The 27,263-nt window shown below is 53.3% G+C and overlaps 1 protein-coding gene across 1 annotated transcript in view; it reads right to left on the reverse strand.

Moving 5' to 3' along the window:
- LOC116952055 (phosphoenolpyruvate carboxykinase [GTP], mitochondrial-like) overlaps positions 1 to 13,713 on the reverse strand; it is a 20,752-nt gene extending 7,039 nt beyond the window's left edge. Inside the window, exons 1-9 of the mRNA XM_032971067.2 lie at positions 12,897 to 13,713; positions 8,199 to 8,567; positions 6,707 to 6,891; positions 4,880 to 5,086; positions 3,849 to 4,036; positions 3,004 to 3,166; positions 2,002 to 2,220; positions 1,347 to 1,484; positions 278 to 373 (exon numbers count right to left, since the gene is read on the reverse strand). Of these exons, the coding sequence (XP_032826958.2) occupies positions 278 to 373; positions 1,347 to 1,484; positions 2,002 to 2,220; positions 3,004 to 3,166; positions 3,849 to 4,036; positions 4,880 to 5,086; positions 6,707 to 6,891; positions 8,199 to 8,567; positions 12,897 to 12,919 (1,588 nt within the window). The 5' untranslated portion in view covers positions 12,920 to 13,713. The remainder of the gene's footprint in view (positions 1 to 277; positions 374 to 1,346; positions 1,485 to 2,001; positions 2,221 to 3,003; positions 3,167 to 3,848; positions 4,037 to 4,879; positions 5,087 to 6,706; positions 6,892 to 8,198; positions 8,568 to 12,896) is intronic.
- Between the last annotated feature and the right edge of the window lie 13,550 nt (positions 13,714 to 27,263).

Raw genomic sequence — 27,263 nt, forward strand, 5'->3', positions numbered from 1 at the left:
AAACAACGGTGGCATAACCGCCCATGCAATTAACTAACCCCCAGCAATCCCATGACCTGTTAAAATTTAAGGCCGCGATTGAATTCCTTCTAATTGAGAGTCGCTTCGTATTCCTTTTGATTCTGCTGGTGGCGGTGGCGGCAGTGGTGACGTTTTTTTCTTAAATTCCTCAAATTCATCCCGACCGTGCTTCTGCCGTGAGCCGCTAGGATGGCGTTGACAAGCTATGGTAGTGGCTGGCCAACGTTCCGGCCAGTACCCAGAATTGAACCCGTACCTTTGTACTCTGCGGCCGCCGTGGCTTCCGACCTCATGGCTGCGCCGACGAACACTCCGTGCTGCCAGCTGAACGCCTCGAAAACCAGTGGCACGCCTGCCGCAAGCACACCCCCAGGGACAAAACAAAGACAGAGGTCCCCCGTTGGGCCTTGACAGACTTTGTTGGGGCAAGTGCTGTGAGCAAGTAGCACCTGTGAAGGCCGGCACCAGGAAACCTGAGCGGGCGGGTTGCCAGCACCACGCCCGGCCTCCTTTGTCTCCCCGATGGCGATGTTTACACGCTGCACACGATGTACTCATTTGAGGCTGACTCGACCTAGGGGAGGCCCAGGACCGGTTCAGATAATCGTCACCGGTGTTGGCCGTGAGCGGGAATCGAACTTGGGCCGCCGGGTTCATTGCACACAGGTACACAGATACAAAGATCCCCCGTATAGCCTTGACAGACTGTTAGGGCAAGTGCTGCACTCGGCAGTGCGGTTTAATCCCAGAATGTGCGCACTCCCATCTGTAATCTTGCCCGCAGATCATCATCAACGTCGGAGATCTACGTTAACGATCCGACCAAAGTTGGTGACATTCAGAACCATCCCATCACCCACCGCAGCTAATCAAATGTATTGGGACATGTACAAGGTGGTTCAACAGCGCACCGATTATTATTATTGCTGCTACAGTATTATTGTTGTTGTCGTTTCAGTTCACTCGCCCGGTATAGTTAGAGGACAATTCTCACTGCCAAATTTAGCGGCGATTAGAGACGCGGCGTTTTGCTTGAAACTGCATCAAGAGCAAGATCCAGGACGCCAGAATAACAATCCAGGAATTCATAATTCTGATCCAGGAAGCCATAATTATGATCCAGGAACCCAGAATAACAATTCAGGAAGTTATACTTTTGATCCAGGAAGCCAGAATAACAATCCAGGAAGTCAGAATTCACACATTTCATTTACACAATCTGTCCGCCTATTTTTATTTTTACAAATCAACGAATCGTGAGGTTGGCTGCAATACGCTCGCGACCCATCCCGTATGGACACCCCTCACGCGGCGCGCGCTCCTACCGGCTGGCCTACGCCCGCCAAAGATGATGGCGTCGATGGGGACGCCCTCGGGGGCCTCCCAGGCGGGGTCCTGAGTGGGGCACTGGCAGGCTGGCGTGCAGAAACGCGAGTTGGGATGCGCGCACGGCTCCTTGTCACCTGTGGGGTGGTTGGGGTAGGGGGTAAGAGATGGGGGGGGGGTCCCCACGTTGGCGCCGTGAGTCCCCCCTCCTCCCTCTCGAGTCCCTTTGCGGCCCCCCAACTCGTTACTACGAGACCCCCCCCCCCACACCGTGTACCGCCACCCCGGCCTTCTGCCTCGTCTCGTCATTCCGAGCCCCGCGTCTCCATTCACCCCCCTGCACATCCCCACCCACCCCCCGTGCCCCCTCTCTCCCCCCCCCCGCGTATCCCCCCATCTCCCCCCACCACTGCGTGCCCCTTCTCTCCTTCCCATGCATGCCCCCCCCTTTCCCCCCTTGTGTCCCCCCTCCCCCCCCCCGTGCATGCACCCCCTGCCTCCCCTTGAGCTCCCTCTCCCCCCCACGTGCCCCACTCTCCCACATGCCCCCCCTCTCCCCCCCCCCCGCTCCGTGCTCACCACCCCCCCTCTGCCTTCATCACCCCCCCCCTCACCACCCCCCCTCTGCCCCCCCCCCCCCCGCGCCGTGCTCACCAGGCCGCCACGTCTGGTTGCGCCACGAGGTGAGCGTGGCGCCGGGCGGCAGCTCCTCGTCGATGCCCTCCCAGTAGACGCCGCCCTCCTGCGTCTCGCCCACGTTGGTGAACACCGTGTTCGAGTGGATGGTGCGCATGGCGATGGGGTTGGTGCGAACCGACGTGCCGGGCGCCACCCCGAAGAAGCCGTTCTCGGGGTTGATGGCGCGCAGGCGACCTGCGGGGAGGAGGCAACGGGGGGGGGGGGGGGGTTGGGGGGGGGGGTTTACCGTCAGAAGATGTAGCCAATGCCGCGCTCTGCGGCGGCAAAATATCCGAGCGCTGTCGTTTTCGCGATTATGCCCCCCACTAAACGGGATAGGCGGCACGTTAACGCGCGGAGATGTTAACTACCTCGCCTGGTATGCAGGAGGTCGTGGGTTCGATCCCGACCCTGACACCTGCAGTTTATTTGGAGTTTGCGGTGTCTCTCATCATCATCATCATCAGGGTGGCTAGGAGATGTTAACTACCTCGCCTGGTATGCAGGAGGTCGTGGGTTCGATCCCGACCCTGACGCCTGCTGCTGTATATTTGGAGTCTGCGTGTCTCCCTCCGGTTTTGCCCTCCGCATTTAGAATCAACAACGTGCCTTTAGAGTATTTGGCTGCTGCTATACATTTCCACACGATGATGATAATCCCACTTTGTTGAGCCATCATTTGTGGCCAGGTCGCTTCTGCAAAAGAGCTGCGTGGCTCACTGGGGCCTCACCTGGTAAAATAAAAAAAAGTAGTTTAGTATCTACAGCCTCGTCTGAATCTGTCTCGTATTGATCTTTTCTGGAATCCTATTCCTCCCTCCCTCTCCTCCCTCTTCTCCCTCCCTCACCCCCATCCCCTCCCTCCCCCTCTCCTTCCCTCTCCTCCCTCCCTCTCCCCCATCCCCTCCCTCCCTCCCCCTCTCCTTCCCTCTCCTCCCTCCCGCTCTCCCCCACCCACCCACCACCCCCTTCCCCCACCTTCGCTGTCGAACTTCATCCAGGCGATGTCGTCCCCGACGCACTCCACCTTCCAGCCGGGCAGCGACGGCGTCATCATGGCCAGGTTGGTCTTGCCGCACGCGCTGGGGAAGGCCGCCGCGATGTACTTCTTGCGCCCCTCGGGGCTCGTGAGGCCCAGGATCTGACGGGGAAGACGAGGGCGTGTGTCCGCGTGCGTGCGTGCGTGCCAAATTCATCCGTCGCTTGCCGCCAGCCTGTTCCAACCCACGCTGGGCCGTCCCCCAGACACAACGCGCGTTCATAGCGACCGCACGCTGTGCTCCCGTTAGTTGACTTGCCGATGGCCGGTGCCAGCGGTGTCGAGATCGGCCTCTATGGTGGAGGCTGGTGGAGGACGCTGCTGCTGCTGCTGCCACTGGGCAGTTGGAGGCAGTCGCCCTCAACAACAACAGCGGATGGCGGAGGAGCGACGCTCGCAACAACGAGCGGAGCGCCGGGGCGGATAAAACGCGGCGAGTTGGCACAGTGGGGAGCATAGGTGCCGCATCTGCCGGTAGTCGTCTCAGTCAGTCAACCCACGGGCACCTGGGTCTGCCCCCTGACCTCCTGCCAGCAGCAATCCTTCGACACTACACGTGGTTTCAAAGTGCACCCAGCCTGGCACAGGCGCACGTGGCGATGCCACCACCGCCTCTTTTGTTTGTTCAACTGGGACATCTGTGAAATGGAGCTTCATCAGCTCATCGGATTCCTCTCCAGTGTAAATATTCTCAATCCGATCTTCATCATCGGACCTGACCCGGCTCGGTATGGCGGGCGAGGGGGGACGGTGGGGGGAGCGCTTCGCCGGGTGGGGTACTCACCAGCATGTGCTCGGCCAGCCAGCCCTCGTCACGCGCGAGGCTGGACGCGATGCGCAGGGCGAAGCACTTCTTGCCCAGGAGGGAGTTGCCTCCGTAGCCGCTGCCGAACGACATGATCTCCCGGCGCGCCGGGAGGTGAGCGATCAGCGTCTTCTCTGGGTTGCACGGCCACGCGGGGCCAGGGGAGGCTGGGTCGCGGCAGGGAGGGGATTGTGGGGAGAGACACGGGGAGAAGACATGGGGGGAGAGACACGGGGAGAAGACATGGGGGGAGACATGGGGGAAGAGACACGGGGGGAGACATGGGGGGAGAGACACGGGGAGAAGACATGGGGGGAGACATGGGGGAAGAGACACGGGGGGAGACATGGGGGGAGAGACACGGGGAGAAGACATGGGGGGGAGACATGGGGGAAGAGACACGGGGGGAGACATGGGGGGAGAGACATGTGGGGAGAGACACGGGGTGAAGACATGGGGGGAGACATGGGGGGAGAGACACGGGGGGAGACATGGGGGGAGAGACACGGGGAGAAGACATGGGGGGAGACATGGGGGGAGAGACACGGGGGGAGAGACACGGGGGGAGAGACACGTGGGAAGAGAAACAAGGGGAGAGACACGTGAGGAAAGCCATGGGGTAAGACATTGGGGAGACATGGGATACAGACGGGGTGATGCTCGCAGAGAGAGAATAGACAGAACGACACGTGGGGATAGACACGTGGGGAGGGACACATGGGGAGAGACACGTGGGGAGAGAGACGTGAGGATGAGTTTGGATGAGAGCGTCTGTATGTATTCAGCTATGATCCTATACGTCACAGGAGGCAATACACATCGGTTAGAGACATTGTTATTTAGACACAACTGTACATTGTGTACGTACCCATGTGTACCCGCGTGGCCGTGTGTGTCAGTGTGTGCCCGCGTGCCCATGTGCCCGTGTGTGCCCGTGTGTGTCTGCATGTACCCGTGTGCCCGTGCGTACCCGCGCGTGTATACCCGCTCGCGCGTGCACGCGCGCTTACCGGAGCTGGTGAGGGGCACCCCCACGGAGTGGAGGCACCGCACGAAGTCGCGGCCGTCGCCCAGCACCTCCGTGATGGCGGCGCCCATGCGCGTCATGATGCTCATGCTGGCCACTACGTAGGGCGAGTCGGTCACCTGCACGCCCAGCCGCGCCAGCGGCGACTCCGGCGGGCCCATGCTGAACGCCATCACGTACATGGTGCGGCCTGGCGGTTGTGGGAGGGGGGGAGACGTCGGGAGGGTTCAAAGTTGCCGGACTGGCTGTCGCGAATCGTCCGCGGCGATGGCGGCGATGGTCGCGGGTGTTTTTTGTACGGCCAGTCGAGACGATGATTGTGAGACGTTGGGGGTCCAGGTGGTGCAGCCATGCAATTTGCTTTGCTGCGAGAGTTGGTGGCATACCACCACACTCGTGCTTTTACACGCGTGCTCACTCAAGCACTCACGCCCACCCACCCACTCACCCACCCGCTTGCTCACTCACTCAGTCATCCACTCACCCACTCACGCACCCAATCAGTAAGTTTCCCACCCACTCACTCACAGACTCAAGTCATCCACCTGCTCACCCACTCACTCACCGACCCACTAACTCACCCACTTATTCACTCACTCATCTACCCACCCACTCACCCACGCACTCACTCATCTATCTACCCGCTCACTCACCCACTCTCCAGTGTAAGTGATTGGCTCTCTCCGCGAGTCATCAGTGACCAGGCTGACACCATAGACTCCTCTCACTGGGAGCTCACCCGGTTCTCTGACCCCCTGAGAGTCAACCAACCAAACTTGACCTCTTCTCCTCTGCCACATCCGAAGTCACTGCACGTGACACCAAACAGCGTGCCTTGTCCACATTCTCCATTGTTACAGTCGTAGCATTCCGCTCGTCTGTGCGTCTCTCTGTCCGTCCCTGTCTCACTGTGCCACGGTGGCTATGAGATGTTAACTACCTCGTCTGGTATGCAGCCGGTCGTCGGTTCGATCCTGACACTGACGCCTGTTGTATATTCGGAGTTTGCGTGTCTCTCTCCCCCATGGCGAGATGTTAACTACCTCGCCTGGTATGCAGCAGGTCGTGGGTTCGAACCCGACCCTGACGCCTGTTGTATATTTGGAGTTTGCGTGTCTCTCTCTCTCCTCGTGGTCGCGTGAATTTTTCTCCGGGTCCTCCGGTTTGTTTCTCCACATCTAAAATATATGGCTGCTATAAATGTCCACACGATGAGCCGCTTCGTTGAGATATAATTTGTGGCCAGGTCACTTCTTAAAAAAAGCCACGTAGCTCAACGGGGCCTTAGTTGGTAAAATGATTAAAAAAATATTTGTATTGTTTAATTTACCCAGTAAAGCCTCGCCGAGTCTCACGGTATCTTTTCCAGGAGGGTCCTGCCAAGTTTCTCACGGCAGGTGGCGATGTTGCCGCTGCTGCTGTACGCAATCCCATCTCGGTGATTTATAACATTTCGTTTTTTATTTTACAAGGCCAGGCCCCCCACTGAGCTATCCATAGCTCTTTTTCAGACGCGACCTGACCACGCGTGATAGCTCAACAAAGAGGGCTCATCATCCTGGGTAAATGTATCGCGGACAAATAATCTAAACGCGTGACGTTGATTCTAAATGTAGGGGTGGGGGGGGGGGAGGAACTGGAGGACCTGGAGAAAACTCCACGCGACCACGGGGAGAGAGAGACACGCAAACTTCAAATATACAACAGGCGTTTAAGAGTCGGGATGGAAACCCGCGACCTCCTGCATACCAGGCGAGGTAGTTAACATCTCGCCACTGCGGCAGACCGCCCCCGGCGGGCGTCCTCTCACCTCTCATGCAGCCGGGGAAGCGTTCGCGCTGGGCCCTGTCGAAGTCGGCCTCGGACATCCAGCGGCCCAGCTGGGACGGGCGGCCGTGGCGTGGCAGGGGCACGGCGTCGCGCTGGTTTGCCGTCACGAGCACCGTGCGACTCTCTACGCGCGCCACGTCGCGCGGGTCCGTGCGAGCCAGCCAGCTGCGGAGAGGGCACGGAGAGAGAGAGAGAGAGAAACAAAGATATTCCCCCAACCTCCCCGCCGCTTAGCCTTAACGGACTGTTGGGGTAAGTTGCTGTTAGAGAGGAGCACCGATGAATGGCCGGCAACGGCGACGCGAGTGGGTGGGTGGCCAGCACCACGCCACGGTGGCTAGGAGATGTTGACTACCTCGTCTGGTATACAGGAGGTCGTGGGTTCACTCTCGACCCTGAAGCCTGCTGTATATTTGGAGTGCGTGTGCCTCTCTCTCTGGTGGCGTGGATTTTTCTCCAGGCCCTACACATTTCGAATCAACATCACGCGTTCAGAGTATTCTGCTGCTCTACGTACTCTAAGTGATGATGAGGCCACTTCGTTGAGCTATCATTTGTGGCCAGATCGCTTCTGACGAAGGGCTCAATAGCTCAATGGGGGCCTTACATGGTAAAATAAAAACAAAAATAGTTTCTGTGCGCGTGTGACATCTCACACAACCCGCATTGATCAACAACAACAATAACAGCCGCAGCAGCTGGGTTCGTGGGCGGAGTGGACAATGGGTGAGTTGGGGGGATATTTAACGTCGGCGCTGGCGCGAATGTGTGCAGATTTTTTTCGTTGAGCAGCAGCAGCAGCAGCGGCGGCGGTAACAGCACCTCCGATTAGCACGGTTGGCTACGTACGGTGCGAAATCAAGTTCGGCATACGTGCATACCTTTCGGGAACGCGTACCTGTCAGGCCATACGGCTTACCGTATTCTTGTACAGGGACATTGAGTTTTCAGGTCCATACGGCGTACAGCCGTTTGAATGCGGGCAAACTAATTTTTGGTCTGTTTATGTTTCTCCCTTGTGATGGGACTTTGCAGAATGAACGTTGAGATTTATAAAGGGGCACGGGGTGACCAATGAGGTCGGAATTGCTCAGTAACAAGGTGGGGCACTGAGAAGGGGTTGACAGCTGTGTCACCCTCCTGCCCCCCTCCACTCACCCCCAAACACGAGCGAGTCACGCAACTGCATTCACGCAACGACGATGACAATGATGATGACGACAATGATGATGACGTTGATGACGACGATGATGACGATGACGACGATGATGACGACGATGACGATGATGATGACGACGACGATGACGATGATGACGACGATGACGATGACGACGATGATGACGACGATGACGACGATGATGATGACGACGATGATGATGACGACGATGATGACGATGACGACGACGATGACGACGACGACGATGATGACGACGACGATGGAGAGAGGCCCATCGCGACGCGCTCCTTCGTACCAGTTGTCGTATTTGCCCAGGCGGGTCACGAGGCCGGCGCTCGCCATGGCCTCGAGCACGCGCCGCTGCTCCCCGGCGCCTCCGTGGCACACGCGCACCGCGTCGGGCCGGCAGAGGCGAGCGCACTTGAGCACGTACGCGAGCACGTGCGGGGCCAGCGGCGGCCGCTGCTGCGACAGCGAGCGGTGGTAGACATCCTCGGGCTGCACCGGGTGGAGCTCCGCGTTGCCGGATTGCTGCGGCGGCGGCGGTGACTGCGGCGGTGCTGCTGTTGTTGCTGGTGGTTGTGGTGGTGCTGCTGCTGGTGGTGGCGATTGGAGGGCATCAGCAGCAGCAGCACCGCAAAGTCGCGGTTGCTGAGGTCGGAAGCTGTTTTTTTTATTGGGGGGGTGGGGGGTTACAGGGAGATCGACGGGGATGGGAGGTGTAGTGAAAAACAGGGGAGATGGTGGAGAGAGATTGGCGTGGTGAGGAGTGGGGAGATGGGCAGAGAGGGATGGGGAGAGATGGGCAGATAGGGATGGGGAGGAGCGGGGAGATGGGCAGAGATATGGAATAAGAAGGGAGCGAGAGAGAGATGGAGGGAGGGAGGCGAATGAGGAAGAAGCAAGGAGAGGGAGAGACACGTTGAGCGACAGGAAGAGAGGTAGAGAGTGCGATAGCGGGAGAGACATATAGGGGAGGGAGAGGAGAGAGATAATAAAAGGATCAGTGACAGAGACAAGATAAGCCGGAGAGAGGGACAGAGATTGAGAGATAGCGAGGTGAATGGCGAGAAGAAATAAAAGAGAAAGAGGAGGAGGTGGGGGGGAGATAAGAAGGGAGAGGTAGGGAGAGATGGGAGGAGAGACGAAAGTTTGTTAAACAACACAAACTCTCTACACTTGTGAAGTCCTGGCGTCACTTTACTCTGCCGGACAGCTGTGCACGACTGGGACATCTGTGACAAAGAGCTTTATAGCTCATCGGATTATTCCGATTTTCGGTCAGGGTCTCCCTTCGCCCTGCCAGTCACGTGGGGTGGTTTGACCATACTTCACCACGCCGGTCAATGGGGGTTAATGAAGAGGGGGCGGCAGTGCCCGGCACCAGTCCGGATATTCCCCGCCGCTGATGATGGCTGTGGTACGTGAATGTAACTCGGATTAAGCGAGTTCCATGGCGTTAAACGCGATAATTGCGTCACTGCTCTGCGCCGCCACCCCTCCTCCCCCCCCCCATTTCATGGAACGCGTTACGCTGAACTTCTTTCGCACCGTACGTGGCTGACCCGCGCTAAGGGGCCGTCCGTAAATGACGTCACGCACCTAGCGGGGGGGGGGGGGTGGTTGATAAATGTGACGTCACATCAAAATGCGCAACTTTAAATAAATATAGAATTTTTATTTTAAGCTTTCGTGACTGCAGTAATTCATATTCTTCACCTGATGACGACCGTTTGTGTTATGGTCGAAACGTCGTGAGAATTTTTATTGGTTTTTATATATTTTATTATTTTATTGTTTCCCTTCAACGAGACTTTATCGAAAGAGCTAAGATTATAAATATAGAATTGTTGTGACAACACTAATTGTTATAACAACACTCCTATACAACATCAGAGCGCAGCGCCACATTAAATACGCACTACAATGACAATAGTTTAAAGCGATTTGAAGCATGTTTTATTTTCAAAATGGAAATGTTTTTTTTGGGGGGGGGGGGCAGAGCTTTGTGACGTCATATTTGAGGGGGGGGTCTGAATTTTTGTGACGCCGTGTGACGAGGAGGGGGGGGGTAAAAAAATCGTCCAAAATCGCGTGACGTCATTTATGGACGGCCCCTAATCGGCGGTGCGGAATATTAACGACGAAACAAGAGTGATGGGCACGGCCACTTCACCGGTACCGGCTGATACACAGCGTGTCTGTGTCACGCCGCGTGTCTGTGTCACGCCGCGTGTCTGTGTCACGCCGCGTGTCTGTGTCACGCTGCGTGCCAAAGAGTCACGCCGCGTGTCTGTGTCACGCCGCGTGTCTGTGTCACGCCGCGTGTCTGTGTCACGCCGCGTGTCTGTGTCACGCCGCGTGTCTGTGTCACGCTGCGTGCCAAAGAGTCACGCCGCGTGTCTGTGTCACGCCGCGTGTCTGTGTCACGCCGCGTGTCTGTGTCACGCCGCGTGCCAAAGAGTCACGTCGCGTGTCTGTGTCACGCCGCGTGTCTGTGTCACGCCGCGTGTCTGTGTCACGCCGCGTGTCTGTGTCACGCATTCACTTTAAAGTTCTGTATATCGGGGGGGGGGGGGGGTAGGTCGGTAACCTTTCAAAAGAAGAAGACATTTTAGTTTAGTTTGTTTTTGTCTGTGACCAAAATAGTTGCATCGCACACAGCAGCTGCTACCTGTACACACAAACACAGGCACGGCGGGTAAACAGCAGGTGACAACGACAAACATTCTGACTTTAGGGGCCGTCCATAAATGACGTCACGCACCTAGGTAGGGGGGGGGGGGTCAGCCATTTGTGACGATGTGTGACGAGCGGTGGGGGGGGGGGTTGAGAAATGTGACGTGGAGAGTAAATCAAAGACTGGATAAAATTGATGAATGTTGTGGATTTACTCCCCAACACACCGGTGGGCTGAAGCAGTAACTAATTGGCGCGTTGTTTACGTGACAAACCGTACTCGCCGTGTCGGGTGGTGGAGGGTTACGACACATTTATGCTTACGCGATCTAACCCAAAAAAACCTTTATTATGCGTCTATTTAGTCCCCCCCCCTTATTTAACAAGACAGTTTGACTGTTGTACATTCTGTTTTAATCAAGGCATTCCATAGTGACCCCCGTTCCATGTCATATTTCATCAATTGCCTATTATCTTTGCTCCGCAGAGAGGGCAGCGAAAGAGTCGCAAGGGGGCAGCCAAAGAGTCGCAAGGGGGCAGCCAAAGAGTCACAAGGGGGCAGCCAAAGAGTCACAAGGGGGCAGCCAAAGAGTCACAAGGGGGCAGCCAAAGAGTCACAAGGGGGCAGCCAAAGAGTCACAAGGGGGCAGCCAAAGAGTCGCAAGGGGGCAGTAAAAGAGTCACAAGGGGGCAGCCAAAGAGTCGCAAGGGGGCAGCCAAAGAGCCGCAAGGGGGCAGCCAAAGAGTCACAAAGGGACAGCCAAAGAGTCACAAGGGGGCAGCCAAAGAGTCACGAGGGGGCAGCCAAAGAGTCACAAGGGGGCAGCCAAAGAGCCTCAAGGGGGCAGCCAAAGAGTCACAAGGGGGCAGCCAAAGAGTCACAAGGGGGCAGCCAAAGAGCCACAAGGGGGCAGCCAAAGAGTCACAAGGGGGCAGCCAAAGAGTCACAAGGGGGCAGCCAAAGAGCCGCAAGGGGGCAGCCAAAGAGCCGCAAGGGGGCAGCCAAAGAGCCGCAAGGGGGCACCCAAAGAGCCACAAGGGGGCAGCCAAAGAGTCACAAGGGGGCAGCCAAAGAGTCACAAGGGGGCAGCCAAAGAGTCACAAGGGGGCAGCCAAAGAGCCGCAAGGGGGCAGCCAAAGAGCCGCAAGGGGGCACCCAAAGAGTCACCGCATGCGGCTCCGGATCCGCAGGTTTCCGAGCCCTGTAGCTGCCCACGTGTTGTCTGGATGTCTGCCTACCTGCAAGCTCACAGCCGTAGCGGCCACGGGCTGAGTTCAACTCCGGCCACTGTCGAATGTCCAATTCTCCCGAGCAGTGTGAGAGTGTGTGTGTGTGCGTGAGACTGATGACACGTTGCTATACCTGTCAGACCCAGTGCCCCTTAATAATCTCAAAGTTAATCCTACAAAGGTCCCATCACAAGGCATAAACACAAAAAAAATAGACGCAAGTTGTTTTGCCACGTATTCAATCGGCCGTACGCCGTCTGGATCTGAAAACTCAATTTCTCTGTACAAAAATACGGGCTAAGCCGCATGGGTTGACACGGTATGCTGTTGGCAATGGGCCGCATTTTATCTACACCGTTTAAATACCACGGATTCGCATACCGGTTGAGTCCGGGACACGGCTAACGTCAGTGGCGACTGAGATCCAGAACCGGTTCTTTAACCAAGTCCCCGAAACTCACTCCACTCAACTCGACCCGGTTGTTCATTCCGTCAAATAACCACCACCACCACCACCCCAACAACAACAACAAAAACAAAGCTTCCCCGTCTAATCTTGATTTGAAGTTTTCGTGACTGCAGGAATCCATACTCTTTGGTTCTTTCTTTCTTATTTTAATCACGTGACGTTTCGGGCGCAACACAAGCGTCCGTCATCAGGTGGGGCAACCACAGCAAGAACAAATTTTGTTCACTTCAGCAATTTGCCCACTTCGGCAATTGTTTCCTGCTGTGGTTGTCCCACCCGGATGGCGGACGCTTGTGTTGCGCCCGAAACGTCTATTATTATTGTTATACCTACGCGACTCCCCCCGTATAGCCTTAACAGGCTGTTGGGGGCAAGTGCTATTTGCGAGTACAAGCAACGATGAATGCCGGCACTGTGGCATGCACAGGAGGTGTGCGAGACGCGCGCACACTGACCAACCGCGTGGGGTAGGCCCTCATCCAGCAGTAGATAGACCAAACGAGCGTGTCACGGCGCACTGCGTGACGTGGATGCCAGCGGAGGGAGGGCGAGAGCGTTCCAAGAAAGAATGAAAGACACACACACACGCAAAAAACCTCCCCCCGCCTCGCTTACCTGTCACTGCAAACAGCCTCCATGGTGTCGTGTCAACAGGTGAGTTTGTGTGTCCCTTGTACACTGCGAGAGTGTGTCCACATGTGTGTGTGTGTGTACGCACCTATGCGTGTGTGTGTCTATGGGGGGGAGGCTATGAGGACAGCCTTTGTAGAGGTGGACCTATGCGTTTTGGGTGCGTGCCTTTATGTCTACGTGTGTGTCTTTGTGTCTAAAACGTCACGTGTACATACCCGTGTGTTGTCTACGTGTGAGTCTGTGTACACAGTGTAGGCGTACCTATGCGTGAGCGTAGTTATGTATGTACACATCTGTATATGGGTAAGTCTCGATACCGTATGTCTGGTGAGTCAAAATCTGCGTGTCTATGTGTGAGTCTATCTACGTGTGAGTCTATATATGTGAGTCTATGTGTGAGTCTATATATGTGAGTCTATGTGCGAGTCTATATATGTGAGTCTATGTGTGAGTCTACGTGTGAGTCTATATATGTGAGTCTAAGTGTGAGTCTATCTACGTGTGAGTCTACGTGTGAATCTATATGTGTCTATGCGTGAGTCTATATATGTGTGTCTATGTGTGAGTCTATGTGTTAGTCTATGTGTGAGTCTATATATGTGAGTCTATGTGTGAGTCTATATATGTGAGTCTATGTATGAATCTATATATGTGAATCTATGTATAAATCTATATATGTGAGTCTATGCGTCTGATATATAAACCCACGAGGCAAGCCTCTGTCGTTCTGCGTGTCTCTGTCTGCACCGGTATCTCTCTTCTGTGAATGCTCAATAGCAAAGACACCGGCTCCCCCCTTCTATATGAGGCCACGGGCCATACCAACTCGACCTTGGCAGCAAGCCGCCCCTAGTCAAGCCGGTCTGGTGGGGCGGACGGGGGACTGGTGGTGGGGGGGACGAGGGGAGGGGGGTTGGGAGGGGTCATCGTTGACAGGGGTCAAGCGTGGTTGGGTACATTTGAACCAAGCGCAGATAATCACCATCATCACCATCATCCCCCGGCAGTCCACGCAACTCAGCAGTGTCCCTGCGCTGCACCGAGAGACCACCTGTAGTCGCTGTAGGTGACTGAATTGGCTGCTTACAGAGGTGGTGGTGGGAGTACAGCTAGCAGGACGAGGGCAGGGGGCGTTCGTTCGCTCGACTCGGCCCTGCCGATGAGTCTCGGTGGAGTGGAAACGGAAGGAGGGTTGCTGTTGCTGCTGCTGCTGTTGATGCTGTTGCTGTTTAAACAATCTCTCTGCTGGCAGAAAGATTTGGTTCAGAAGGCTCCATAGGCTTATGGGCTGAGATGTTATTGACATTTTAAAAATATATATTACAAACATGGCAATGGAACAGTTGTAGGCGCGTGTGCGTTGGTCGAGTGTAGCGGTTAGCTGCGCTGCGCTACAAACCCGGCGACGCGAGTTCGATTCCCGCTCAAGGCCAACACCAGTGACGATTATCTGAACCGGTCATGGGCCTCCACCTAGGTCGACTCAGCCTCCTATTAGTACCTCGTGTGGTGTGTAGACATCACCACTGGGGAGACAAAGGCGGCCGGGGCGTGGTGCTGGCCACCCACCCCCCTTGTGTGTCGTGGCGGCCCTCATAGGTGCTACTCGCTAACAGCACTTGCCCCAACAGCCTATTCAGGCTATACGGGGGATCTTTGTCATTGTTTTTGTTCACCCTGTTGTCAATCCACTGCTGTATGAGGGCCTCCACAGACCTCTGAGTGAGCCGTAAGCGATAATGACCATTTTGCAACGTGAGAAGCCACTTCAATTGAGCTATCATTTGTGATATCCAGGTCGCTTGTGAAAAAGAGCAGCTGAAATACAATTTTTATTTTTTTCATTTTACTTTATGTATATATATTTTATTTTTTGTATTTTATCCTGCGATGGCACGATCTCCAGCAATTCAGCTCCACCTCCGCGCCATTCGCCCGTCGAGGTAAATGTTTTCCCATCCTTCTTTGGCTGCCGTTCCGTCGCAGGCCTGGACCATCGGCCAACGTCAGCCTCCGATTAGCACGGCTGACAACGTACGGTGCGAAGGAAGTTCAACATACATAAGTACTGCCCGTAGACTAACATTGCCCATAGACTCAACACTGCCCATAGACTCAACACTGCCCATGGACTAACACTGCCCATAGACTCAACACTGCCCATAGACTAACACTGCCCATAGACTCAACACTGCCCATAGACTCAACACTACCCATAGACTCAACACTGCCCATAGACTCAACACTGCCCATAGACTCAACACTGCCCATAGACTCAACACTGCCTATAGACTAACACTGCCCATAGACTAACACTGCCCATAGACTCAACACTGCCCATAGACTCAACACTGCCCATAGAGACTCAACACTGCCCATAGACTAACACTGCCCATAGACTAACACTGCCCATAGACTCAACACTGCCCATAGACTAACACTGCCCATAGACTCAACACTGCCCATAGACTCAACACTGCCCATAGACTCAACACTGCCCATAGACTCAACACTGCCCATAGACTCAACACTGCCCATAGACTCAACACTACCCATAGACTCAACACTGCCCATAGACTAACACTGCCCGTAGACTCAACATTGCCCATAGACTAACACTGCCCATAGACTCAACACTGCCCATAGACTAACACTGCCCATAGACTCAACACTGCCCATAGACTAACACTGCCCATAGACTCAACACTGCCCATAGACTCAACACTGCCCATAGACTCAACACTGCCCATAGGCTAACACTGCCCATAGACTAACACTGCCCATAGACTCAACACTGCCCATAGACTAACACTGCCCATAGACTCAACAACTGCCCATAGACTCAACACTGCCCATAGACTCAACACTGCCCATAGACTCAACACTGCCCATAGACTAACACTGCCCATAGACTCAACACTGCCCATAGACTCAACACTGCCCATAGACTCAACACTGCCCATAGACTCAACACTGCCCATAGACTCACCACTGCCCATAGACTCAACACTGCCCATAGACTCAACACTGCCCATAGACTCAACACTGCACCATAGACTCAACACTGCACCATAGACTCAACACTGCCCATAGACTCAACACTGCCCATAGACTCACCACTGCCCATAGACTAACACTGCCCATAGACTAACACTGCCCGTAGACTCAACACTGCCCATAGACTCAACATTGCTCAAAGACTCAACACTACCCATAGACTCACCACTGCCCATAGACTCAACACTGCCCATAGACTCAACACTGCCCATAGACTCAACACTGCCCATAGACTCAACACTGCCCATAGACTCAACACTGACCATAGACTAACACTGCCCATAGACTAACACTGCCCATAGACTCAACACTACCCATAGACTCAACATTGATCAAACACTCAACACTACCCATAGACTCAACAGTGCCCATAGACTCACCACTGCCCATAGACTCAACACTGCCCATAGACTCACCACTGCCCATAGACTCAACACTGCCCATAGACTCAACACTGCCCATAGACTCAACACTGCACCATAGACTCAACACTGCACCATAGACTCAACACTGCCCATAGACTCAACACTGCCCATAGACTCACCACTGCCCATAGACTAACACTGCCCGTAGACTCAACACTGCCCATAGACTCAACATTGCTCAAAGACTCAACACTACCCATAGACTCACCACTGCCCATAGACTCAACACTGCCCATAGACTCAACACTGCCCATAGACTCAACACTGCACCATAGAATCAACACTGCACCATAGACTCAACACTGCCCATAGACTCAACACTGCCCATAGACTCAACACTGCCCATAGACTCAACACTGCCCATAGACTCAACACTGACCATAGACTAACACTGCCCATAGACTAACACTGCCCATAGACTCAACACTACCCATAGACTCAACATTGATCAAACACTCAACACTACCCATAGACTCAACAGTGCCCATAGACTCACCACTGCCCATAGACTCAACACTCCGCATAGACTCAACACTGCCCATAGACTCAACACTGCGCATAGACTCAACACTACCCATAGACTCAACACTGCCCATAGAATGATAATAAAATAATAAATTGATAAAATAAAATAACACAATAATATTCTCACGACGTTTCGGCCACAACACAAGCGGCCTTCATCAGGTGAAGGGGGCGAGACTGTCTGGTAGGACAGCGCTGGAGTGAAAGAGCCACGTTCAGATACGGCCTTTAAGCTGTGTGAGAGGAACAAAGCGCCTTGACAAAGGAATTAGCATATAATTTAGCATTGAAATGGCTGAATGATTAGCTTGTGACTGGTCACAGAAATAGCTATGTTAAAAGTTAAAGCATACACACCCGCAGAGGCACCCATTGTTAAAGGAATTAGCATAGAATTTAGCATTGAAATAGCTAAGTTAAGGCATACACATCCGCAGAGGCACCCCTTGACAATGGAATTAGCATAGAATTTAGCATTGAGATAGCTGAGTGATTAGCTTGTACCTGCTGCAGAAATAGAGCTTGTACCTGCTGCAGAAATAGCTACGTTAAAGTCAGAGCATACACATTCACCGAGGCCCTTAGTACAAATCAAACAGGAGAATTTAGCATTGAAATAACTAGGCGAATCCAGCATTGAAACAACTGAGTGATTAGCTAGTGACTGGTCACAGAAATGACTACACATCTGAGCTATTCACAGTACTATATAGTGAACCAATAAAAACTAAAATATAAATTACCTTCATGTTATCAATAACTCTATATTCTCCAATCAGCTAAGCTACCAACAATAAGTCGTTGATTTGTACTAAGGGCCTCGGTGAATGAAGGCCGCTTGTGTTGTGGCCGAAACGTCGTGAGAATATTATTGTGTTATTTTATTTTATCAATTTATTATTTTATTATCATTCTACGTGACTTTACCGAAAGAACCAAAGAAGATGAATCATTGCAGTCACGAAAGCTTTAAATCGAAACTGCCCATAGACTCAACACTACCCATAGACTCAACACTACCCATACACTCGACACTGCCCATAGACTCAACACTACCCATAGACTAACACTGTACCCCGATTACCACGGCTGGCTACGTGCGTACGGTGTTAAATAATCTTGAATTGAAGCTTTCGCGACTGGTATAAAATACCTACATGACTTTACCGAAAGAACCAAAGAGTATGGTGTTAAATAAGTTGAACATTCATAGCACATAGTGCATCCCTTCTAGCTGCGTCTTGCTCGAGCCCGCTCAGGATTCGTAACGAGACACTTTTAATGCCCCACTGAGCTTGACACCTCTTTTTCAGAAGCGACCTGGCAACCACGAATGGTAGCTCAACCAAGTGGCTCATTCGGAAAATTATAGCGGCCGAAAACTCTAAAGGCGTCGCTTTGATTCTAAATGTTGCGAAGCAAACCGGAGGAGGACCCGGGCGAAAAATCCACGGGCTCATGGGGAGAAAGAGAGACACGCAAACTCCAAATATACAGCAGCAGCGGGCATCAGGGTGGGGATTGAAACCCACGACCTCCGGTATACCAGGCGAGGTAGTTAACATCTCCTAGCCACCGCCACTCCATTTTGTTTGCGGTGTAATTTTCGCGCCGTGACAACAACAACACCAACAAAAACTTTGGACCCTGACGCATTTGCGACACGCGAACTGGGCAAGCCGCTCTTTGCGAAACACGCCACGGGATCTCTCAGCGTTTGCTGTGGAACTTTTGGGTGGGCAACGCGCACCACTGCGGTGTTCACCGGGGCTGCCGCTGGAATTCGAACCCGCGGACCTCCGCCACAACGAGCGGCGAACGAGCAACCCCCGGGGGGCCGCGTCACCGCCCCTGATGTCTCCCCCCACACTCCACGTCATTCCCGGCATGCACCGCTCCCACACATGCCTCCTGACTAAATTATTTTCTGTCTTGACTTAAAGCTTTCGTGACAGCAGGATTTCACATTCTTTGGGTCTTTCGGTAAAGTCACTTAGATAGGTTGAAATAAATTTAAAAAAAAAACTACTACGTTTCAACGTATTCTTTATAAACATTTTGCCTTTAGAAGGCTTATCCCCCTTTTCCTGATTGACGACCGCTTGTGTTGCGATCTATACGTCGTAGTTTTTGTTTGTTATTTTCTTTGAACTTATCTACGTGACTTTACCGAAAGACCCAAATCATATTAAACTCTTTTCTGTTTAACACGTAGTGGCAGGCTTTCGCGACCAATTCCATCAATAATAGAGGATTTTTTGGGGGGTTAGATTGCGTAAATGTATAAATGTGTCGTTCAAAACCGCCACCACCCGACACAGCAAACTAGTAAGGGTTGTCACGTAAACAGAACGTGGCCAATTCGTCACTAGTAAAGCACAAACCGGTGTGTTGGAGAGCCAAGCCACAACATTAACAATCTGAGTACGACGTTTCGCCAGTAATTACAACCGGCTTCATCAGGTGACAACCAAAAAAACCTCTATTATGGATAACTCTTTTCTGTTTTTGTAACGCATGTTTTTTTTTAAAATAAATCTTGTTACGGATTATGAATAATGTCGGAGTGTATTTATATTCGCCACGGTACATTATATGCACCGATGGGAACACGTTGTTTTTGAAGAAGAATAATTAAAAAGCTACATGCGGTACACAGTGCGCCTGCCGAAAGTGCAAGGAATGGCAAGATTTGTGATGATGTCACCCATTTAGCCAGCAGATACTCTCTGAGTCTCAATGCTCACTATCAGGAGGGAGCTGCCACATCCGGCTGTTTGGACCAAATACCTTTTTAACGGGAGGATTGAGGATCCCATGAAGAAGATGATGATGATGATGGTGGCAATGAAGATGATGATTTGAAGCTTTCGTGACTGCAGGAATCCACACTCTTTGGTTCTTTCGGTAAAGTCACGTAGGTGGAAAATAAAATAAATCACGACGTTTCGGGCGCAACACCAAGCGTCCATCATCAGGTGACTTTACCAAAAGAACCAACGAGTAATGGAGATGATGTTAGGAAGCAAATGATCCCGACGACGATGATAATGATGGATATTATAAACTAGATGATAATTATTATGATGATGATATTATGATTGTGAAAGCAATATAACCCTAATTTCGTTAATCAGCCTATTGGCTTACTTCACCAATATTATGGAGCAGCTGCAGCTGCAGCATTTATTTAAGCAAGCCAAAAAACACTTCGGATCGGTTTAAATATTTTTCATCTCATCAGTAGAGCCGGGCCTAGCTGAACAAACACCGCTGGATTACCGGATGTTATTGTCCAGCGTACTCCATCTAGACTATGGGACCGCAATCATCGCAAAAAAACCCACAATCATCATGCCTGTGATGATCATGGTGACCCTATGCAGGCAATAATAATTATAACGCGAGTCTTACACCTACCGTAGGCTTTCGCATACCGATATTATTAAGATCGAAACAGGAGTATTTGTCCACAATTCTGGCTGTCGCCTGATGAGATTGGTTTTAATTACCGGCGAAACGCCACGGTGCTCACACGGTAAATGTTGTGGGTTTACTCTCCAACACACAACTGGTGTGCTCAACTAGTGACTAATTGGCACGTCACGTGACAAACCTTACTAATTGTGCTGTGTCGGGTGGCGGCGGGTTTAACGACACATTTATGTTTACGCGATCTAACTATTAAAAAAAAAACTTCTATTATGGATAATAATTATAATGATCAACGTTTAGATTCATATATCTAACTAAAAAAAACCTCTATTATCGATTATAATAATTATAATGATCAACGTTTAGATTCATATATCGCGTCTCACAATTGCCGAGTAGGAACTACAAACACGAGCCGGAAGGCAGCAGCTGCCAGCCAGTGAGCTGCCGCCACCAATAATTGCCAAAGCTCTGCTGTCCTCTACATAATAAGATGTTTTCAGACTATTAACGAGCCATTTGAGGGTGAGTCGACCTAGGGGAGGCGCAGGACCGGTTCAGATAATCGTCGCTGGCGTTGGCGTTCCGTCAGCGAGGGGAATCGAACTCAGGTGGCCGGGTTCGAAGCACATGTCACCACACACATGTCACCACATGCCACCACACATGTCACACAATGTCAACACACATCACCACACACATGTCACCACCCATGTCACCACATGTCAACACATGTCACCACACACATGCCACCATACATGTCACCACACATGTCACACAATGTCAACACACATCACCACACACATGTCACCACCCATGTCACCACATGTCAACACATGTCACCACACACATGCCACCATACATGTCACTACACATGTCACCACACACATGCCACCATACATGTCACTACACATGTCACCACACACGTGGTGGCCATTGTAACGCACGTTTTGGTGTAACCGGTATTGTGCAAAACACGAATGGTTTTAATCTCTTTGGGCAGGGGAAAGTGATAGGGCCACTAGTGTCATGCCACCGCTTGATTGGCGTGTTAGCCCACACTAATCATGGGGGGGGGGCATGGGGGGGAGTGTGGGGGGACAGAGAGGGGCGGATTGGGGAGGCCTTCATCCAGCAGCGGATGGATCATGGCTCACGATGGTCATGAAGACGTCATGGCAGTGATTTACAGGACTGTGCGCGCGCGCGTGTGTGTCTGTCTGTGTCTGTGTTTGTGTCTGTCTGTCTGTGTTTGTGTCTGTGTGTGTCTGTGTGTGTGTCTGTGTGTGTCTGTGTGTGTGTCTGTGTGTGTATGTGTGTGTGTGTCTGCATAGGCGCATCCACACAACATCATGGATGCATGCCGGGTCCAAGCAAGAACATCTGCTGGACTACATAGTGACGGACCAGCGGATGCGAGCCCATGTCCTTGACACCAGGACCTACCGTGGAGCTGATCTGTCCTCTGACCATCGACTAGTCATCTGAAGAATGGCAGGCATGCGCCTGCCATTATTTCACTCCGGTGGTGGGTGTACACCCAGGACCCCATTCCAACCTAAAGTGGCCTGGTCTCAGTTATCTGATGAAAGTTGCAAGTGAGAATTTCATCATCGCTTGCGGCTGGGGTTGGCATCGTCCCCCACTCCTCCTGATGTCGAGGGTAAATGGGCGAGGTTTAGGACTGTGACTCATGCAGTTGCAATGGCTGCTTTGGGTACGCGGTCCAGACCTCCCCAGAGACCCTGGCTGACAGAGGAGGTGTTCAGGATGGTTGAGAAAAAGCGACAGGCCCACTGTCATCGGCTACAGAATCCCACGGCAGAGAATGACGAGGCTTACCGCATCCTTCGCTCGGAGGTTTGGAGAGCCGTAAGGCGCTGCAAGGATGGGTGGTGGTCGCGGGTTACTGAGGAGATGGAGTCTGCCTCAGTGGCCCGCGATCACAAATCTCTATTAAACTCCATCAAAAAAGTAACCTGCAGCGCCACATCTATTACCATCATTAGGGGAAAAAACGGTGATCCAATCTCCGACCCCCAGGAACAGGTTTGCAGATTTGCTGAGCATTTCTGTGAGGTCCTGGGGGAGGGAAAATCCCTCAGCCAGGAAAACATCGTGGCACAAAGTGAGGATGACCCTGCTGAGGATGCGGTGCCTCAAATATTGGAAGAAGTCACCCTCTGTGAGTGGCTGGCTGAAGTGCCATCTGTTGAGGAAGTACTGAAGGCGATCCGGAATCTGAGACCAGGAAGGCAGCGGGCAGAGATGATCTCCCAAGCGAAATGCTGAAGGAGGGTGACGTTTGTGCACAGACTGCCCTACATGACATCATAACAACAGTCTGGACCACTGGACGGGTTCCGCAGGATTGGAAGGATGCCCTGGTGGTCCCCCTCTTTAAGAAGGGGGACCGCACAGACTGTACAACTACAGGGGCATCTCACTCCTCAGTGTGCCGGGAAAGGTCCTGGCAAGGATTATTCAACATCGCCTTGCAGGCACGCTGAGGAGAGGCTTGCGGAGCCCCAATGCGGTCTCAGGTAAGTGCGGTCCTGCACAGATGCCATATTTTCTGTCCGTCTGCTACAACAGAGGTGTAGGGAATTCCAGCAAGATCTACACCTCTGCTTTATTGACCTGGTCAAGGCCTATGATACCATCAGTAGGCCTGGGCTCTGGGTAGATCTTCGTGCTTTTGGAGTACCTGACCCTCTGCTCACGATCATTAAGGACCTTCATGATGGTGAGCGGGCCCGGGTAAAACCACGTGGCCGGGAGTCAGAGCCATTCCCTGTACACCTTGGGGTGCGACAGGGATGTCCTCTGGCTCCCACATTATTTACCATCTATTTGGACCACGTAGTTCGTGAAGCGTTCAATAGCTGTGCCGGGGGAATCTCCATATGGTACAGATATAATGGGAGGCTGATCGATGCCCGGGTGCGGTTAAGGGATTGCTCCCTATTGCTCAACCACGTTATGTATGCCGATGATTTGGTAATAGCTGCTCATTCAGAGGAGGAGTTGGAGACCCTGCTGCTGAGACTGGAGCGTGCCACTAAGAGATGGGGCCTTACCATCAGCCCCACCAAAACTAAGCACCTGCCTGGGTATTTTGCACCATCAGACACTCCCCCCCCACAACTCCCAATCGGTGATGGGGCAGTTGTGGAGAGAGTGGAGAGTTTCCCATACCTGGGCAGTGTGCTTATGACCGGCTCCAGTTTAACAGCAGAGGTCTCACTCCGAATCAGTCGAGCGGCAATATATTTTCATCGGTTGCATAACGCTGTGTGGAAGCTACCTGGTCTGTCGCTCCACACGAAGCTTCAGGTCTTCTCGGCCACGGTCATTCCCTTCCTTCTATACGCTTGCGAAACGTGGACCCCCCTAATGGAACATCTTCGCCGGTGGAAACATTTAGGCTAGCCTGCCTACGATCCATCCTGGGTTTAACCAGGCTGGATTGTGTGAGGAGCTCACAAATCATTGAAAGATCGTGTTAAGGTCCCATCGGTGAGCTCCTCCGGCCGACAAGGCTGCGTTGGCTGGGTCATGTAGCCCGCATGCCCAGCCACCGCATGCCGAAACAGCTTTTGTTCAGCCGGAACGAGGGGGCTAAACGGGCGCGGCACGGGCTAGAGAAGAGATGGAGTGATGTGCTACAGGAGGACGTGGAGCTGAGGGGACTTGCCGATGACTGGTACCAGCGGTGTCAAGATCGGCCTCTGTGGAGGAGGCTCGTGAAGGACGCTACTGGGCAGTTGGAAGTAGTCGCCCTCCAACAACAAGGCAGGGCGGAGGAGCGACGCTCACAACAACAAGCGGAGCGCCGGGTGGCTAAAGCACAGCAGGCTGGCACAGTAGGGGGCACAGGTGGTGCATCAGCCAGTCATCTCAGTCATCTTAGTAAGTCGACCCGTGGCATTAGGGTCTGCCCCGTGACCTCCTGTCAGCGGGCGTTCGACACTTCACGTGGCCTCAAGGTGCACATGGCCTGGCACAAGCATCGTGGTGACGTCACCGCCACTTCGTGGCGAATGGCGGTTGTTGTTGTGTGTTTGTGTCTGTGTGTGTCTGTGTGTGTGTCTGTGTGTGTGTATGTGCGTGTGTGTATCTGTGTGTACGGCGTGGGGAGCGGTAGTGCAGCTTTTAGCGCGCTGCGCTACGAACCTGGCGACCCGGGTTCGATTCCTGCTCACGGCCAACAGCAGTGACGATTACTTTTTGCCGGTCCTGGGCCTCATCCAGGTCGGATCAGACTTAAACGAGTACCTGGTGCGGTGTGCGAACATCGCCAGCAGGAAGACAAAGGCGGCCGGGCGCCGCGCTGGCCACCCACCCCCTGCGTGTCGTGCCAGCCTTCACCTCGCGAACAGCACTTGCCCCAACAGGCTGTTACAGGCTACACGGGGTATCTTTGTCTACGTAGGGGCGAGTGGGTCCATGGCTGTGTTGCATATGAGTGAGTGAATGAGTGTGAGAGTTTGTGTATGGGTGACTCAGTGAGTGAGTGAGTGTATATAGGTGAGTGATTTAACGAGTGGGTGTGCGAACGGGTGAGTGAATAAGCGAGCGCCTATTAAGGTCTGCGAGTCTTACGTGGCGGGTGCCGTGCCTGACCGCCTTTGTCTCCCCAGTGCTGATGTTAACACTTTACGCCAGATATACTCATTATATTGAGGTTAAACTGTCGCCCTGTAGAGTTAGCAATTACACGAGCGAATGCACGCATGGGTGATTGGGAGCGTGTGGGTGAATGTATGGTTTGTTGAGTGTCTGTCGTAGGTGATTGATTGCATTAGTGTGTGTGTATGAGTTGACTTGGTAGCTGTGTGGAAGCTACCTGGCATGTCGCTCCACGTGCACCCCTCTGAAGGAACGTCTGCGCCAGTCTGCCGACGATCAATTCTTGGGTATGTAGCCAGGCTGGATTGTGCGAGGGAGCCACATATCCTGGAGAGATCTGGACACAGTCCCATCGGTGAGCTCCTCCGGCAGGCGAGGCTGGGTCACGTAGCCCGCATGCCCAGCCACCGCATGCCCAAGCAGCTTCTGTTTGGCCGGATAGATGGGGCTAAACGGGCACGGCACGGGCTAGAGAAGAGATGGAGTGATGTGGTACAGGAGGACGTGGAGCTGAGTGGACTTGCCGATGACCGGTACCAGCGGTGTCAAGATCGGAGGCTCGTGAAGGACGCTGCTGGGCAGTCGCCCTCGAACAACAGTGGAGCGACGCTCACAACAACGAGCGGCGCGCCGGGTGGCTAAAGCGCAGCAAAGTGGCATCGTAGGGAGCACAGGTGGTGCATCAGCCAGTCATCTCAGTCAGTCGACCCGTGTTGCACCTGCTGGGTCTGCCCCTTGACCTCCTGCCACTTCACGTGGCCTCAACGTGCACATAGCCTGGCACAAGCGGTTGTTGTTATTGATGTGTGTCTGCATTAGCTGACGGTTTAGTGTTGAACTGTGACACATTTTCACTGAACCGAACCTCTCACTCAACAAAAGACAAAGATCCCCCGTGTAGCCTTAACAGATTGTTGGGGCAAGTGCTGTTAGCGAGCACCTATGAAGGCCGGCAAGGCACACGAGGGGGTGGGTGGCCAGCGCCACGCCCGGCCGCCTTTGTCTCCCCAGTGGCGATGTTAACACATCGCACCAGGTACTCATTTGAGGCTGAGTCGACCAAGGAGAGGCCCAGGATCGGTTCAGATAATCGTCACTGGTGGTGTTGACCGTGAGCGGGAATCGAACTCGGCTCGCCGGGTTCGTAGCGCAGCGCTCTAACCACTACACTACCGCTCCCCACGCATAAACACAAAGAAACTCACACAGCAGGCACACAATAACATATACACTCCAACATATCATTAAAATACAAACTCGCATGCGTAGATACGTACACACTCGCACGCAAGTACACTCTACCATTCATTCACATACGCAAACACACAAATGCGCTCCAACGTTATAATTCACATTTACACACACACACAACTACAACAGCCGCCGTTCGCCGCGGTGCTTGTGCCAGGCTAGGTGCACCTTGATGCCACGTAAAGTGAAGAAGTCACGGGACAGACCCAGGTGGCATTGGGTTGACTGACTGAGATGACTGTCAGATGAAGGCCGGAACGGTACACGAGGGGGTGGGTGGCCAGCATCACGTCCGACCGCCTTTGTCTCCCCAGTGGCGATGTTTACACACCTTACGAGGTCCTCGTTTGAGTCTGAGTCGACCTAGGGGATGCCCAGGACTGGTTCAGATAATCGTCATCGGTGTTGGCCGTGAGCGGTAATCGATCTCGGGTCATCCATCAGGTTCGTAGCGCAGCGTAGCGCTAACCGCTACACTATCGCTGCCCACTCAGGCACGCACAGACACACACACAAGGCACCCACAGACACACAGACACTCACCCCGGTCAGAAATGAGGAAGGCATCGAAGGAATGCCCATTACGTCAAATACCGTGCCTTCTGGACTGACACAATAGCCCCGTGTACCACGTGACATCAAAGGATCCCATACATGATACGAGTCGAACTGTGGTTGAAACAGGAGACGCTGCCGCTAAGCTGTGATTGGTCCGCGCACTTGAACTCGCAACGCTTTCGACCCGCCGGTTCGACTCTATCTCCTGGCGCGGCAGCTGAAACAAAGGGCGGGGAGGGAGGGAGGGGGGAAGTGCCTGAAATTCGCCTCCCAAATTGCCTCTGTCCACCCAGCAGTGGACACGTGGCCACAACAGTCACGACATCAAGTCGAGCGGCAGATGGGCCAATGTGCCGTGGTGGGGTAAAGTGTGGGTACTGAAATGCCTTGCTCTCGCCACTGCTGGCTGGAGCAGCCGTCCTCGAGAGAGAGCTCTCTCCTCCAGAATGGGTATTTGGTCTACTCT

Source organism: Petromyzon marinus, chromosome 45, assembly GCF_048934315.1.
Source record: "Petromyzon marinus isolate PM22_M1 ecotype Great Lakes invasive population chromosome 45, UKy_Petmar_22M1.pri1.0, whole genome shotgun sequence".
Lineage (NCBI taxonomy): Eukaryota > Metazoa > Chordata > Hyperoartia > Petromyzontiformes > Petromyzontidae > Petromyzon > Petromyzon marinus.